At 39.8% G+C, this 17,304-nt stretch overlaps 1 protein-coding gene across 1 annotated transcript in view; it reads right to left on the reverse strand.

Moving 5' to 3' along the window:
* The window catches only part of PHKA2 (phosphorylase kinase, alpha 2 (liver)), a 37,699-nt gene that overhangs the window by 14,320 nt on the left and 6,075 nt on the right, over positions 1-17,304 (reverse strand). The window contains exons 8-20 of the mRNA XM_009884745.1: positions 17,068-17,121; positions 16,391-16,513; positions 14,306-14,401; positions 12,788-12,895; positions 12,019-12,097; positions 9,824-9,958; positions 8,438-8,547; positions 5,549-5,693; positions 4,967-5,045; positions 3,910-4,073; positions 3,147-3,320; positions 1,931-2,019; positions 642-775 (exon numbers count right to left, since the gene is read on the reverse strand). Coding sequence (XP_009883047.1) covers positions 642-775; positions 1,931-2,019; positions 3,147-3,320; positions 3,910-4,073; positions 4,967-5,045; positions 5,549-5,693; positions 8,438-8,547; positions 9,824-9,958; positions 12,019-12,097; positions 12,788-12,895; positions 14,306-14,401; positions 16,391-16,513; positions 17,068-17,121 — 1,490 coding nt within the window. The remainder of the gene's footprint in view (positions 1-641; positions 776-1,930; positions 2,020-3,146; positions 3,321-3,909; positions 4,074-4,966; positions 5,046-5,548; positions 5,694-8,437; positions 8,548-9,823; positions 9,959-12,018; positions 12,098-12,787; positions 12,896-14,305; positions 14,402-16,390; positions 16,514-17,067; positions 17,122-17,304) is intronic.

Genomic DNA, 17,304 nt, shown 5'->3' on the forward strand with positions numbered 1-17,304 from the left:
GTATTCTCTTGCACAGGAAAAAAAGCCCAATAAAACACACTCCAGAAGATGATTCTGTTGGTTTCTATTTGCATTTTCTTCCCATCAAACCTATTTAATGAGCAGCTGTTTACTAACCCCAACAGCTCATGTCAGATCGTTGCCAAGAATGTGTTGAAGTGAGTGTCCTGGTGTTAGCCACAGATGCACTTAGGCATGCAGAGGGGTGAGAAGAAAAAGTAGCAACTACTCATTAAAACTGCATTTTGCTTTTAGTTAGAAAATGAGAAGACGAAGTTACCCTCCACTTCCCTTCTTGTGTATAAAAATCACACTAAATCTTTGTGAACTTAACAGAGTGTCACAAACATAGCAAAGTGTGTTGCTATTCATGGAAGGATTTGTGCATTTCACTGATGAGTCTTCAAGTCTGTAGGAATTCACAATTGTGTGCAAACCAACTCTGAAATTTGCACAAGTATATTTTGTATCCAAATTATTTCTGTAGTCAAGCAAACTGAAAATATCCCCATTAAAGCAGAAAATATTTCAACCTCTGCCCTCAAAACACAACCCTGAACAGTGGAAAGCCTTTGCACAAGAATAATCAGACAGCTGTGACCAACTATAAACATGCTGAAGTTTACAGTCAGTTAACTCACTTTAGTATATGCAAGATATACAAGATATCTGCTTGATCATGGAGCGTTGGGCATTCCTTTAGCTGCTCAACAAGCCGCCTGCAATCCAAATCACCATGAGCATCTTTAGGTAAGTGCAAAGCATTTTCACAGTCCTGATAATAAAGACATATGAAAAAAAAAAAAATCAAAGAAATGATCTTGAAAAAAGTAGCAGTTCAAATTCAAACTGTAACTTCCCATTAAAAAATACAACAGCCAAGCAACACAACTCTGCACTTGAAATACAGACACATCACATAGTTCTTGCCAGACTACTGCAGACATGAAAAGCAGACTAGCCTCAGGAAATACAACAGCCAGAATGGAACTTTGTCTCTAGTTTCGGTTCAGTCAACAAGGAAATAATTTTTTTTTGACAAAATGAAGAATATTTTGTAAAAGAAGGAAACCAAATTATTTGCACGCTTTCCCTGTCATGTGCTGCTACTTGTAAAGAGAAATGCAGAGGGATACTACCTTTTTTTAGCTGAAATCATTTAGAGCTTTTTGAGTTCCATCTCTATCCTGCATGTATGAGGTGCCTTAGGAATGCAGATGTTGCCATCAGAAATTTTCCAACCTTATGTGACTACCTTGTGAGCACAGGATTGCATTATCTGATTAGTTGAGTTCTTGGATGAAGAGAAATTTTGTTTAATAAGATATCCAGCAATTATATGGCTCTAAAATACTATTTCTACAGACAGAGCCTGTAGAGCATAACCCTTCAGGAGGCTGGATACAACCTCCTGTAACCACCCTCAGCAGCTGGTCACATATACTAGGACAAAACAGGTACCCAGGACAACTCCGTTTTCCTGCCTTGTAGTGGGATTTGGCTGGTACCTTAAGGACATCTGTCCTTTCACACACTCCCCTCCTGCCTGGACATTACTATAAGTAGCACTTCTTGGAGAACATCTCTAAAAGTTGTTAACATCCCATCCTTTCCTTTCTGTCTTCAGTTAGGACTAAAGACGATGACTTAACCTTTGGCCTTTAAAAAAATCACCTGTTATATTATTTTCTCTTTTGCACACACTATTAAAAAAATTCCATTTGATACTGTCTATTTAACCAAAAAAACCTCATACAGCCAAAAAATAAATCAGTTCCAAAACAAGGGAGTGGCTATCTGGTGCCTCAGGCGGAATGGCTTCTCTGTGAAGGAAAATGAGAATGAGCACAGGGTTTGTCTGGGAAACATAGGAGAGGCCACAGTATTGGCTCCTAAAACCACAAACAGCATAAAAATTCCCACAGCTTACCTTTGTCTCAAAGAAATGGGGATTATCAACAAGGTTCAGAGACTTCCGGTGCGTGTTCAGAACTTTAGTGGGAAGAGACATAGACACAGCTGGAAAGCAAAGCCAACAGGGAAAAAAGCAGAAGTCCACTTTGGTAACATGAAAATTGAAAACACCTACATGAAGCAACTATACTAGGCAAAACCAACAGAAATACCTCTAAGAGTCAAAATACAGAGGCAACACTTCTGAGCATGGAGCTCGGAGCCAAGCTCACATTCTGAATCTTATCTCCCTGCGGGCTTGCTCCAGGAATTTCTGAGATCATCATGTCAAATGCTCAGGTGCTACATGCGCAACTGGCACTTCTTATCACAGCCTATGTCTCAGAAATCCTACAGTCCAACAACCTGACCCTGCTGAGTGCTTTAAACTTTTTAACAGGAAGTATGCAGAGAAAATGGTCTAACTTGTAAGATATCATAATTAAAAGTGATAATGGTAAATGCAGGCTAACTTCATATATTGAATTTAATAGAGGATCAGATGATATGGCATATGAAAGATGGGAGAAAAGACTATTAAAAAAGCCTGAAGGTTATTAATATACGCATATACGCTGCAGTTGAGGGAAGCATTCCTTTAACCAAGGCATTGAATACTACATACCTACATATAAACCACTGTATACATTGGAATCTATTTACAAATTCAGTCAAACCATTATATTGGTGTAAATCCTTCAATCAGTCTATTAGAAATATAGCATAATAATGAAGACTGTCCTCCCTCTTGACCCCATTTGCTCTTACAAATTCAGAAAGTACATGAGCATACTTGTTTTTCTGGGATTGAAACGTTTCATTTTACCACAGCTTTATTAAAATAAGAAAGTACGTTTGTCTGCCTTTGTTTATACAAAGGCAAAGAAATGAATTCACCAACTCTGGTCCTAAAATTCTATCCAACTGAGAAGCTGCACCAGTTTCCGTAACATTAACTTTGATTAAATGTTACATTTCATAGCAGGTTATCTACATATACACCAAGACATGGGATACTGTGGTAACACTACAGGAACACCTTTGGACTCATTCGTATTTCTTGATATCTACAACGTCCTTGTGCCACTAACTCTTTTTAAACTGCAGAGTTTTGAAATACTAGAACTTACCCCTTTTAGCAGCCAAAGCAGGTTTTCTATTATTATCACTAAATAAATAATAGGGATAAATACCTGGAACCTCCAAGCCCTTGGTCTTGGCCATTATTGACAGGATCTCTTTTGTGGAATGGTTTGCACTGAACACAGGCGGTTGACTAGCAGTCTTTGAAGTAGGAGGGAGGTATGACTTCAGTGCTGTACTCTGCAGGATGTCATTTATATACTGATCCAGCTCATCCTGGCTTTCTAGTGTGACATACATAAAAAAAAAGGTTTATTAAAGCTAAACCCATAATTTATTAGTTTTCTTTTTCAAACACACCACTCTATACAGAAGGGCACACATAAATGCAAGAATATCATAAGCAAGAGATTTTTAAGCTGAAGAAATTAGAAAGAAAAAAAAATGTAATCAGTTTTTGACACTTTGAAAACAGTTACATTAACAAGTTGTTTTTCCCTTTGAAAGGAAGGAAAAGGTTTTTTATCCTGCTGGTAGTCCACAGATCAGCTCTTCCACACAAACACTTGTCTATGACTCCCCTCGGTATTTTTCCCCCTCTAGCCTCTTCCACGCCCCACACTCCCCTGTCTGCTGACTCTTCAGACTCAGTTTTACTGCAGCAGCTACTGGTCAACACCCTACTACGAACGTGGGAAGTATGTGCACAAACTCCTTCTCCAAATCAAGTCATGCACGTACTGTTTGCAGATTGATGCATGAGAAACCAGAATGACTATTAACTGCGCACAAAATAGCTTCTGCATCATAGGTAAACCCAGGCTCTGCTGGTAGAACTTGACAGAAAAAAAATTCAAAGTGAAAAAGCACTACCTTTTTCACAGAAGTCTGCTGGATAGCCTCCATATTCACTGTCAGGACTATTACGGCCTTCATTAGGGTCATCAAATAGTTTTACGTCACAGTCTGGATCCAGGAAGCTCAGATACGTATGAAAAGAGGTGGTAAGAAATTCTGATAGCTTGCCTATCTTCACCCTGCAAACAGGAACGCATGCCAAAGAGCATTAACATCCACTGTTTTGATACTGATTAATGCTCACTGAGCTTTAAACAACTCCTCCAAAATTTATGAGACCTACTGTCAAATCCACGTTTGGTAACTACAAAGCAGCAGATAACAGATACTGAAAAAAACAGCAAAACAATAGTTGCAGATCCACCTGGGTACTTACTGCTCTAGCTACTAATTGAACTTAACTGTGTTACAGTAACACCTACAGATCTAAGTCAAAACCTAATTATGCAGGTGTTGCATGTTTATATAAAGAGAGACTCTGAACAAAGACCTAAACTCCACCTAAACTCCAAGGATAACGCATGAGAAACAGGGGCTGAGAAGTTCCCATGAACAGCAGCATCTTTTCACAGAACTGCAGTGCTGCTAAAAAACAGAAAGCACATCCAATTGTCAAAGGAAAAAACTGACTAAGAGGGCAAGCACAAAGAGAACAGGGAGATACTGTGGCATCATATTAAATTGCTTTTATATGTAGACGAATGGAACACATAAGCTTGTTAAGTACTACATGTAATCCATGTTTAAAACACGCACAGTAACTGTGAAAGATAACTACTTCTTCAAAACAGAAGGCCAGCCAAGTCTGAGGTGTGTATTTCCAAAGGTTTGACATTCGTTTTTCCTTATCCATTAATGGCAGTCAGAGATGGTACACCTCTTGGGAGACAGATCTTTCCCATTGCATCTGAGGTCCAGCAACCATCTGATTGCCATACAATAACTAAACCTGAAACTTTTCTCTCTGCAGAGTTTCAGTACAAGGTCTGTGAACTATCACAGGCTCAAAATTGAGACTTGTATAGGATTTAATTAAAAAAATCATGGAATCATCTGGGGGTTCTGACATTACCTTGCACCTCCAAAATAACCATCCTCTAATTTTCTTATGGTGGCAAGAACTGCTGGGTGAATGTCAGTACCATCATCAACTGAAAAAGAATAATGGAAAAGTTGAAGCTTACCAACACATTCTTAAATTATCATGTCCATATAAAGTGTATTACTGGGTGTTCTCTACAAAGTAAATCAGACAAATTTAAACTAGAACACACAACTGCTATCAATACTAGCTTACTGAAAAATCCCAAACAAGCAAGCAACAAAAAACCCAACCCCAATACAAGTTCCAAAGGGATTTCTCAAGACCAAAACCAACCCATTAAAGACAAATTCCAAAGGGATTTCTATCTCTTCTTTGGACAGAAATAGTATGGAGATGATGGGGAGATGCAAGGATAAAAAGGGGGAATAAAACCAAAATGAAATATTACCACGTCACCCAAATTCAGCATGCACTTGAGGAAGTTAAACTGTATTTTTGATGTTAAAACTCAGATGTTGAAACAGTCATGCCACCTGTCTCCTCTCAAACTGACTTCATCCTACTCCTCTGCAGTAATCTACTCTGCTTCAAACAGAGAACATTGTTTACCAAGCATTGTGTGGGTGATGGGAAACGTCAGCGTTGGTCTCCCTGTCATCCTCCAACAAGAAGTGAGGTAAGCCAGCTCTGTCTTGAGCATCTCCACAATCATCTGATTGTCTAGAGCCAGATAGAAGTGATGCTGGTCAGTAAACTAGAGGACAGAGAAATATGGCATATGAGTAGCTGTCGGTGCTGTCCTTATTTTTTTCCATTTCCTCCCTTAAATCACTCACAAAAGCCGTATGAGCTATTCGTGACCACAACACAGATGCATGAATTAACCTAACGAGGCCTGCGACTGTGAAAAAAACCCATGCTTGTGCAGAGTCCATTTTCTTATGCTCGTAGGCCAACCGTGAAAGAAGTAAGCCATACAAATGAAGAGACAATCACACCCATGAAATAGAATCTTCCCAATGAGTTACAGTAACCTATGATCTGGAAAATAGAAGTACTCTAAATGTGGAACAAAAAACTAACAATAGCAACAAAAACAATACATAGGCTTAAGTGCACACTGGGGACTGGGAACTAGTAACTGTATGTCTCTTGGGAACAATCTGAAAGTCAAGCAGAATACAGAAAAGCTGGCAGTTACTGTGGAAAAAGAGGTACATTATATGTACAATGGTAAGAGTGTGCTGTTCCCACTACAGAGGAAAGTCAAGAACAACAGTAAAGAGACTATTATGGCTACTTCAGGATGGCTACTTTTGGAAACCAAAAAAAGCTGAACAAACAATAGAAAGTACGTCAAAGCGGCCACAACAAAAGTTAAAGAAGCACAGAAGCCTTGGGGACCGGTGGAAAAAGGAGGCTGGGATGTAAAATAAACATCAGTTAGTAAGACACACAATGTGAAGGAGAAAACATCTTGTAGACACATCAGAAGTAACAGGAAAACACAGAAGCTGTAGATCTGTCAATAAAGAAAGAAAGGAGGTAGGATGAGAGGATACAGACAAGCTGAAAAATTTGATGCTGTTTTTATTGACAGAAGAAAAGTAGTAAATTATGACCTGTAATACCACTTTTAACAAACCAACAGGACTCCAGCCTGCGTATGGGAAGAAAAGGTTAAAGAACATGCAAATTCAAGCTGGCAAAGTCCAGAGAAATTACTTCACAGAACTGAGGAACTAGCCAAAACAATCCCTGAGCCACTCACAATTCGTTTTGATAATTCAGGAAGAAACAGTCCCAGAAATCCAGAGAGAAGCAAACACACTGCCTGTCTTTAAAAAGGAAGAGCCAGGATAAGACAGACAAATCAAGCCAATTTCAGTGCCTGAAAGCACAGGTAAACAAAGCCAATTTGAGACTGCCAAGATAACTACAAAATGATAAAGCAGTAAGGCCAAACAGCCATATCAAAACCCAATCTCAGCAAACCAGTCCAATTTCCTTTTTTTGGGAGCAACTAGATAGTAGGTACAAGGAAGTGGCTGACGTCTCTCAACTTCTGCGAATTTTCACACTAGTGAGCTGAAGAAAAAACATCTGAGGAGGCAGAACAGCTTGAAAAATTGTTCTCAAAAGGTAGTTATTAACCATTTTTTCAGAATGAGAGGGTATCTAAATGGGGTCAGCCTTTGCCCCACACCTAATCGATGTTTGCAGTAGAGAACAGGATGAAATACAAACTACAAAACCACAAAATTTGTGGACATTACCCAAGATCAACACAGATGAGTTGACTGCTAACCCTACAAAGGTGAAATTAAACATTAATTCCATGAACACTCCCCAAAAAAAGAAGTCAGGGAGAAATGTCTGGCTACAAAGTACAACGGAAAATGGTATGGAGGTTTTAGTCAAACATGGAATAAGCAGGAACTGTCAGTGTGTTGCTTATGCAAAGATAATTGCCATTTTGGAATATATTAATAAGCATGTCCATACTTGATACATGAGGAGATTTCAGCTGGAATATTGGGTCCTACTTGCATAGTAAAATGTGGACAAAGAGATATTTTGAAAAAAATCATGACTTAAGGAATTTTCCCCTAATTTGCAGAAGTGAAAATTGGTGTGAGGGAACAACACAACAAATAAACAATCCATTATAAAGCTGTGATCAATTGACATGGGGAAGAATGGGAAGGGAGGCACATTATTTGTAGTACATCTGATGCTGTTTGGACATCATAAAGCACTGCAGAAGCCATCTGTGGAGTCCACTGAATATCTTTCACTGGAATTTAAAGACTACATTAGTCAATCATCTATTTAGGAGGGTGTGAGCATTTTTTATCTTGCTCTAGTTCCACACGTTTGGAGTAGGTGATCCCTCAGCCTTCTAGTACCAACTGCTAGAGTAAGTCCACAGGAGTGTGTCATATTTCATTAAAAGTATAAATAAGAGCCATTAATTCTGGGAGAATCCAAATTTCCAGCTACATTGAAAAAGGCACTAAACAGAAAACAAAGGAAGAACAACTCTTTCTCAGCACTATATTGACCCTTTCAACAGTATAATGAAAAGATTACATCTTAGTCTCTTGGGGGTTATAGCACTTAGCACACTTATGTGAAACAAAATTTTCGATCAGGGCAATCAGTAGGAAGATATATCAAGTGACCTACTTCTGCAGAAACTATTTCATTAAAATATTGGGTTGGGCAGAGATCAGGAACAACTTCGTACTATTGATTTGCTGTGTTCTCCTAAGGCAGAAGCCAAAGCAGCCAGACTCTTATGACAGAAGAGAGATTTATCAGCAGTCCTACCACGCTGATCATCCAACGCTCGTAAAAACCCCACAAAGCAAAGCACATCTGCTTTATCAGCCCTGCTGTACCTAAAGTAGAGTGACAGCACATAAAAGCAAAGTGCTTCACTAATGATTAGCCATTAAGTAAGCAGTGATTTCTATGCCAGATTTACATGCTCACCTGAGGGGTAAAAGCAAATATTTGATTTCTTATCATGTATAGCTTGGAGGTGCCTAACACTCCAATGTGTCGGTGTGGCCGTCCACTTAATTTCATGTTCTTGTTCCGTCCTGTAAAGAAAAGAGAAAGAAAAAAGAAGTCTTGCCTAACATTTCCTGTGTGGTTTACCACATCAGCCATTTTAGACAAGGAGATCTACTTCACTCATATCAGCAAGGAAGAAGACACGTAACAGAATGAAAAGCTACAGACTGGTCCGTTTTGTAGCAACCACCAATATAATAGCTAGAGTTCGTCAAAAGCCTGATTAAAAATAAAAATTTTGGCTTCAGTGACCATGGGATCAGGTCTTTTGATTATAGTCATTGCTCAGCACCCAAAGCTTCCCCACCAAGGACAGGAGGTGTGCCCTTTCAAAAACAAGGCCATCAATAATCAACAGAAATTGCGGTGCTTTCACTGTAGAACCTTAAAAATTCTTGCCCACAGAAGGCTAAATCCAAATTAAAAGTACATCCAAATGCAAAGACAGATTTTCATTCTTTTCATCAGGCTAATAAGCTCCACTTTTCTCAGTAGAGCTTATTAGTGAATGATCCACACTGCACCCTTTGCTTCAGCAGCCAGGAGCTAACTTGAATCTGTCTGACAAGGAATATGAGCCAAACAACCACATGCCTGAAAAAATACCACTGTGAATATTTCCAAAGAAGTCACTGTTAAAAACAATACAACAATGTGTTAAATCATCCCACTCACCCCACTAGTGAAAAAGCTATTATGAATTACTATGAAATAAATGTAAGCTTCAGCAAAGCCCTGCAAATGTTTCACTGGTTAAGAGTTCTTTGTGATAAAAAGACAAATTCTTTCCCAAAAGCAACATATGCAATGTCCTTTCTTTGTGTAAAGGGCACACTTTCCAAGACTTATTTGAAGGCCCTGTTACTTTGGACGCTTCCAAAAAACTTCCTGTTAAAACAAAAGCAAAAAAAACCACCAAAAACCCAAACAAGAAAACCCAGCACAACAACAAAATAACCCCTTTACTAAAGACAGTTTCTCTGTGGAAGTAGTTCCTGCAGGAAGAGTCAGTTCTTGCCTAACTCCAAGTGTACAGGGAAACTTGTATTTTGGTCACCTTTTCTACTGAGGCAATTTTTTTTTTCCGTGTTGAAGATCCTTGTTTAGGACCAAAGTTCTAATTTTCTTAAGCTTCTTTGCACAAATGCATTTTTTTTTACATCAAAGAAATTGATTTAAATAAAATAAATTAAATCAAAGAAATTGAGACAGTGTGAAGCAAGAAAAACAAAAAACAAACCACCACCCTCAAAAAATATCTGGCAGAGCAGAAGAGGGAGGCTTCCATGTTCAAATACCTACCAAGCATGGTGTAGAGGTTACTCAGGATGCGAGCTGGCTGCACTCTGAGTGGATGGATATCAGCAAAGCTCTGAACATTGATTCCATGGTCTTGCAAGAGATTCTTAATTTGATTAGATTCTGCCAAAACAGTTACTGCATAACAGAAAACAAAAACACTTGTAAGAACCAATGATGTTCTTCGTTTTTTAACTGTTTCTACTGTGACCTCTCAACTACTGCATAGTTGACTAAAAATGCACAAAGGCCTCATTCCTTTCTTAACTTACGAGCCTGTGAGATCAAAAGGGATTGTAAGATGGTGTCAGACAGCTTTTGGCTCTCTGATTCTCAATACGTCTTGCCATCCTTGTCCAATTTGGACCAGACAGTAATTCAAGTCAGAAGGGTCCCCCGAGGTCTCTACTCCAGCCTCCTGCTCAAAGCAGGGTCAGCTCTGAGGTTAGACTAGGTTCTTTGGGGCTTTGTCAGTTTCTTCAGATTTCTTTTAGTACCACTAGTTTGGATCATGCTGTCTCTTTCAGCAGATGGTGCTTTTACCCCGTAAAACAAGGGGAAACCCAACTTGAAAATCTTCATTGTTTTAATACAGCACACCACATAACAACACAGCTGAGTCAATGGGGAACAGATACTGTTACCTATATAGCAATAAATGTTACGGAGGCCATAAAATGGCAGAGGTAGGAATAAAAGAGTCCCCAAATCAGAGGAATTTACAATCTAGGTCTTGATCCAACCTCTTCTCCTGCTTGAGGTTTTGCCCATGTTAGCTGGCTTATTGGTTTGGGACTAATACTTCAGTTTTCTTCTTTGCGTTATAAATGCTTGTCAAGGAATGCTAAAAATAAGCATTTATATTTCTACTAGAAATTAAGCACTTCAGAACAGCAAAATGCCACCCCCGTGAGACACCAACAGGGGGTAAACAAGCACCTGCCCATGTCACAGTACCATTTACAAAGGCTGCCCCGGATAAATGACCTGGTTGCTTTTCTAGAGCAGTATCAGCCCTTGAAATGTCTTTAAGTCCTGATCAGCTGGTGTTTGCCCTCTGCTTAATTTTTGGACAACAGGATGACCACGAGCCAGCAATGTGCCCTGGCGGCCAAGAAGGCGAATGGCATCCTGGGGTGCATCAAGAAGAGTGTGGCCAGCAGGTCGAGGGAGGTCATCCTCCCCCTCTACTCTGCCCTGGTGAGGCCGCATCTGGAGTACTGCATTCAGTTCTGGGCTCCCCAGTTCAAGAAAGACAGGGAACTGCTGGAGAGGGTCCAGCAAAGGGCAACGAAGATGATTAGGGGATGGAACATCTCTCCTATGGAGAAAGGCTGAGGGACTTGGGTCTCTTTAGTCTAGAGAAAAGAAGATTGAGGGGGGATCTTATTAATACTTACAAATACTTAACGGGAGGATGCCAGGGGGATGGGAGCAGTCTTTTTTCAGTGGTGCCCAGTGATAGGACGAGGGGTAATGGGCATAAACTTGAACACAGGAAGTTCCATCTTAACATGAGAAGGAACTTCTTTACTTTGAGGGTAGTGGAGCACTGGAACAGGCTGCCCAGAGAGGTGGTGGAGTCTCCCACTCTGGAGACATTCAAAACCCGCCTGGACGCTGTCCTGTGCAACCTGTTGTAGGTGACCCTGCTCTGGTGGGGGGGTTGGACTAGATGATCTCCAGAGGTCCCTTCCAACCCTAACGATTCTGTGATTCTGTAATTTTCTGGTTTTGGCTGTTCCTGCATTGACAAAAGAAGCCATTCCCCTGCAGCAGCCAAAAGATAGCTCAAAGTCTGGCTGCCTCACCTCTGTGTATGGAGATCTGCCCCACTCATTGCTCTTTGGTTCCTCTGAAAAGGCGCTGCACAGAAACCTAACTAAACTGACCAATCCCCTACCCCTTCTTGCTAGAATCCGCCAAGATTTTCCTTTTCACTACAAGATTAAGTTTGCCACTCTCCAGTGATCAGTCTTAAAATTTTAATAAGTATTTTTTTAAAGTTTGTTAAATCTGATTCTCCCTCTGGGAAAATGGCAGCTAGGCAAACAACCCCTTTCTCCTTCTTCCAGTAACACCAAAGCATCCACATCCCATGCAAAAATCCGCATGCTTTTAAACTTGTCTGACTTTTCTCCTGTACATTTGCCATCACATGAACCAATTTACCCAGAATGTTCAAAGAACTCCCTCACCTTGTACCACAACATCAGGTTTAAATCCAGTGGAAAATCTTCTGTTCAAGGGATCAATCTCACCTGCAGCAAGAAATCCCTAGAATAAATGCAAAAGAAAGAAAAAAGAAAGGAAATAACCAAAATTCAGTAAAAGGCTTCTGATGACATACAGAAGAAATCTTAAGCAATTTTGATATTTTTATCAGGACAGCAGGACTAAAAGCCTGGCTTCTCTACCTCATCCACTAAGTAGTACATTCAATAAAAACAATGGCTGTGATATTTTGCAGAACAACAAGAAAACGGTTATGACTGACAAAATCTCCATGTCCATATTTCCTATTTTAGAGTTGCAGCAACTGAAATAATTTCACCAGGCCAGTGATTTTTTTCTGTAGCTCCACAGAGATATTCAGTGGTTCCTTAAAAAGTCCATGGCTAATATAGGACAACTCTGTAGGCTTCTCATGCCACAGAGTAAGGCACAGCCTAGTGGAATGGAAACAGTGCAAAATCTGGGACAGTCAAGTCAGCCTGGGCATATTCCTCTAGCCTAACTATATATCCAGTCCATCTGACAACTTATTCAGCTTGATTAGAAACAGACAGTTGCAGATCCATATACAAAAAAAATGGTCCTGAAAGCTCCGAGTCACCCCTCTGTGGTTCATGCGCATGTTTCTACTGGAAAACCCACTGTCCCCTGTCAATCAAAAAGTACTTAAAGCCCAAGCCATGTCAAAACAAAATGAAACACAAGCTCACCTACTATACAAGAAATTATTACCTCTGCTAATAGGCAGCTAAGGACATACAATGATTGGCCCCAAAGATGAGGCAACTTTCCCACTGGAACACGATCCACTGAGTGAGGATTTTCATACTCCTCGTCCACCTGAAAACAAATGCATAAACAAGAAAAATTACCCTAAAGTTGTGAAGAACAATCAATAACATGGAAGTATTTGAAAAAATACGGTCTATCATCCACCTTTTCTAACCTGCCATTATTACTGACATCGAGATTTCTTGGTTTTACTTTTAAGGCTGCACATTTTCTGGGACAAGAACTATGCTTCCTTTTTGTATGCTGTCCCACCCTTCAAATCTGGAGGTTGAATGGGGACTCCGCGTGCAATTAAAACTTTGGTGTTAGCACTTCCCCGTTCTTCTCACCATGCCCTTTGCTGCCTTCCCTCTGGGAAGTTTGTAGGTAATTGCGTGTCCGCCTTCCAGCCCCTTGCAAGATGTCACTTGAACTTCACTGATGTCTAACTAGCTTCCTGAAGTAAAGGTGCTTGCCAAAAATGAAAGCTTTTCCACCTTTCCTGTGTTAGTAAGAATGGTCAACGGAAAATTTAAGAGTAGACTCTCACTAAATTAGAAAAACTGCCTTGGTTTTGCAGTATATAGATCTATTGAGGGCTGGGGAAAACCTCTCCTAGGTAACATCTTTACCGTAGCCATTTTAAAATTTATAAGTGACAGGCAAAATCTACACTGTTTATTTGGCATGTTCATCAGATCATCATCATATCAAAATTCACAAGAAGGCTCTCAACTCTTACATGCTTGTTCCCACTAGGAAGGCAATTCAGAGTTTCCACCTCAGATCTGCGAGCAAGACATCAGCTGTCGACACTCCCTGCCCAAACTCAGACCAGCCCAGGAGGCTCCACACCCTTAGTGAGTGAGGGCTGAGAAGTCTGGAGCGGGAAAAAAAGTTATCGGGGAGGGATACAAAGGCAGATAGCATGGAAGAGCACATAAGCTCGTTTAAATTTCTGTCACAATGGGAAAATCAGGTAAACAGAAGAGCAAAAATGGGAAGGGGAGAAAAAAACCAAAACAGTCAACCAAACCAAACAAAAACCCCAGTCTAAACCCTAATCCACCTGAAACCTGTTTCTCGCTCACATACAAGCAGAAAAGAAAGAGCACAATCAATCAACAGACTAGACAGGCAGGACAGTCTATGCTTTATTTCTCCTTTGAGCTTCTGTTTCTAAGTCAGCATTAGCACTTCTTAAATATATGTCTTGCTATGAGGATTTAAAACTTTAGACCTGCTCTAATATTTCTGTTGGCACTCAGATTGCCAAGTAAAAACTGTGACCATTTGGAAGCCTTAAGTTTACCATTTCTCAGCAGCTGCTGTGAGATGTCTCTCAGTTTTTAAATAATGTGCAGTAGTCATTTTTTATTGCTGGTTTAGATTTATCAGCTACAGGAAAATTATAAAACCGACATTCATCTTGACATCTATCCTTTGCATACTGAAGTGGATGCTGCATTTTCACAATACCTTTTCTGGAGGGACTGCATACAGTTCAGGCATTAGCATTATTCCATTCTTCTCTCTAATAAGTATTCCTTCCAGAGCCTCTCTGTACTCTTGTACCTGAAATATTTAAAAGAGTGAGGATTCACATTACAGTCAGCAAAACCAAAACAGTAAAGTTAAACTTTTAGTACTTTCCAACAGTACTTTTCTGCTGAAAGTTCTTTTGAAAAAAAAAACAGAGGGGGAGAGGAATCACGATTTGCTGATGAAAGATGAGGGCTCAAATTCTCGGAGACTGTTCCAGCACGTCAATAGTATCAGCCTCAGAAGCATGAACATGCATCTTTAATCTGTAACACATCACTGCAGTACAAAACTTCTAACATATTCCCATCAAGAAGTCATTGGAACAAATCCTACATGAGATTTTCAACAGGTGACAATGCAGTGAAATGATGTTAGGACTGCGAGTATCCATAAAAGTGTAAGATGCACTTCTGTCTATGATTTTCTGAATTCTGCTTTGCAGGATCAGGAAATCAGTTTCTCTTAAATGATTTGCTTAAAAATTTGCCCCATGGAAAACTTAAATAGATTTAAACTGTTTAAACATACCTACATTAACCGAACAGAAAATGCCCTTGTTCTTCTGTTGTTAGACAACGTCTTATGAACAGGAATATCACACTAATACAAAATAAAGAACATTATTCTTTTTACCAGATCCCTTATTTTGTTCCATTTCTTAACTATCCCATTCCAAGTTTTTACTGCAGGGAAGCTGTTTTCAAGCGCTACCAGCATCTGAATCTGAAATACTATTTCTGCTATCGCTTTCTGAGTACAGTGGAACACACAAGGTAAGGTACCCCCAAGGTTCATATTATGGCACACTGATATTTTCAGCATCCTGTCCTTCTCCACTCTTTTTGAGTCCTCAGCATGCTTAGTTTTCTAACAATTGCTGCTATTGCAACCACTTGTTTGCAGCAGTAATTGACAAAGACTAGACACTCACCTGAGTGTCTCAGTGACTCATTCAGCTATATTTAAAGAGTGGGAACTGCGAGCAATTGCCCGGTCTGACCATGCCCTAGCATAGCCTCTCTGAACAACATAAAGGCAATGAGGTACATACTGTCCCAGATAATCCAACTAAGTTCTAGAGATTGCTTTATGATGTGGTATTTTTTTGTCATGACTGAAGTTTCAGTTAACTTTCTGATTTTTCTCCTCACAAAATAATGCCATTTCTCTCTCCAACAGACTATTTTTACTGCGTTCAGGAAAGCAACTTGCATTTCTAGTGTCACTAAGTATTTCACTTGATTTACAACCTCTGATATAGGAAGAGGGCTTTTTGGTCTGAAATTCTCTGTTTTGTTTCTGATTCCATTTTTTTTTTTTTTAAAGGGTTGTGTTTAGGAATCTCCTTTCCCTCTGCATAATAGACGACTTTAAATCACATGTATTTTTTACTTCCTTCAAGCCACCAATCTACAGAAGTCTTGGTATGAACACATTTAATCCCGGCTACTTGTCACTCTTTAATTCACCATTACACTCCAGGTGCCACTATAACCTTTGGAGGGCTACAATCAATTCAGTTGCCCTGACCACTGGATGCTTGACACAGTAAAGACACGAAGTAACTTAGGGAATTTGTGAAAATGAAATGGCTCCTCGTAATCCAACCCCAAATCTCCCTCAGTACAGAAGGACTGAAAGTACTATGAATCTTGTTCTCAGCAGCCAAGCCACAGAGATCAGGGGAAAAAAAAGGTGGTCTCATCCTGAAGTAATTAGGAAAGGGGCATCAAGGTTGGTGATAAGACAGAAGCAGGCAAATAAACCCCATTCAGCTCAGTTTCACCCTACCAGGTAACAGAGCTGCTTAACCTGGTAGAAAGAAGGCAACAAGGCCCCACTGTGTGCAGCCTCTACCACTTAATGAACTCCCCAGGAAGGTGAGATTGGCTGAAGACTATTCCCATCCTGCTGATGGGCTATCCAACTGATACCCAAAAGAAACACGGAGTAAAGCTACAAAATACTGTGGCTAAATGGCTTTACATTTCCATTGAAAGTAATTTCTTCTTTCCTCACCTGAATTTTGTCCTCATTAAATACTCCATCAATTAGGAAGTATGTCCAGAATACTGGCCACTCACATTCAATATTCTCAAAGAGCTTGAGCTCAGCAGGATCATAGTGCAGCCTGCTTGGATCCTAGAAATTCAATCATACTTGTTTAGTCACAGTGCTAAATCAGTCACCCATACTCTACCCATAACAACAGCCTATTTTATACAAGTAATTAAAACAAAGAAACCAATAAAACCACCAGAAACAGTTTCCATGCAGTCTCTTAACTTCTTTTTCACATTCGGTCTCAAACTCATTAAACAGTTCCCTAGACAAATCAACCCTTCCCATTGTCAGAATCTAAGTGTCACCCAAATAATCTTGGCTCTGCCTCAGTTCAAAGATATTTTGGGACACCTCAGAGACACTGCTTCCACTTAGGCATCATAAGCATATCTAAGGATTCATTTCTTACAGAATTATGAATTAAGTTCTATCCTTAATAACCGGTTTTCAAACCCTTAGCCTCCTTCAGATATGTGTAATTTCTAGGGTGGATACCTGGATTACCTCCAAATCCACTAAGATGTCTTAACAGCAATACAGAACTTCACCCCTTCATGTAAATGAGACAAAAAATGTCTATAAACAAGAGAAAATTCTTCCTAATGTCTACTGAAAATATGTATCAGAAGTACCTCTCTGGGTGTCTTGTAACCATCTCGGAGAAAGCGACAGCAGCCATAGCGGCCCTGTAAAAATAGACAAAATTACAGAAAACTTCACATACTGTTCTTCCTCACAGATTAACATCAGCATAAAAGTATGTGCTGAATTTTAAAGGGTCACTTAGGGATTTCCCGCCCTCTCTTCCATGCATAGATGCACCAAGTCTGGCAACCCTTCTTTAATTAGAATTTTTGATTAAGAAAGGT

This window comes from Charadrius vociferus, unplaced genomic scaffold (genome assembly GCF_000708025.1).
Source record: "Charadrius vociferus isolate BGI_N301 unplaced genomic scaffold, ASM70802v2 scaffold200, whole genome shotgun sequence".
NCBI classification, from domain to species: Eukaryota; Metazoa; Chordata; class Aves; order Charadriiformes; family Charadriidae; genus Charadrius; species Charadrius vociferus.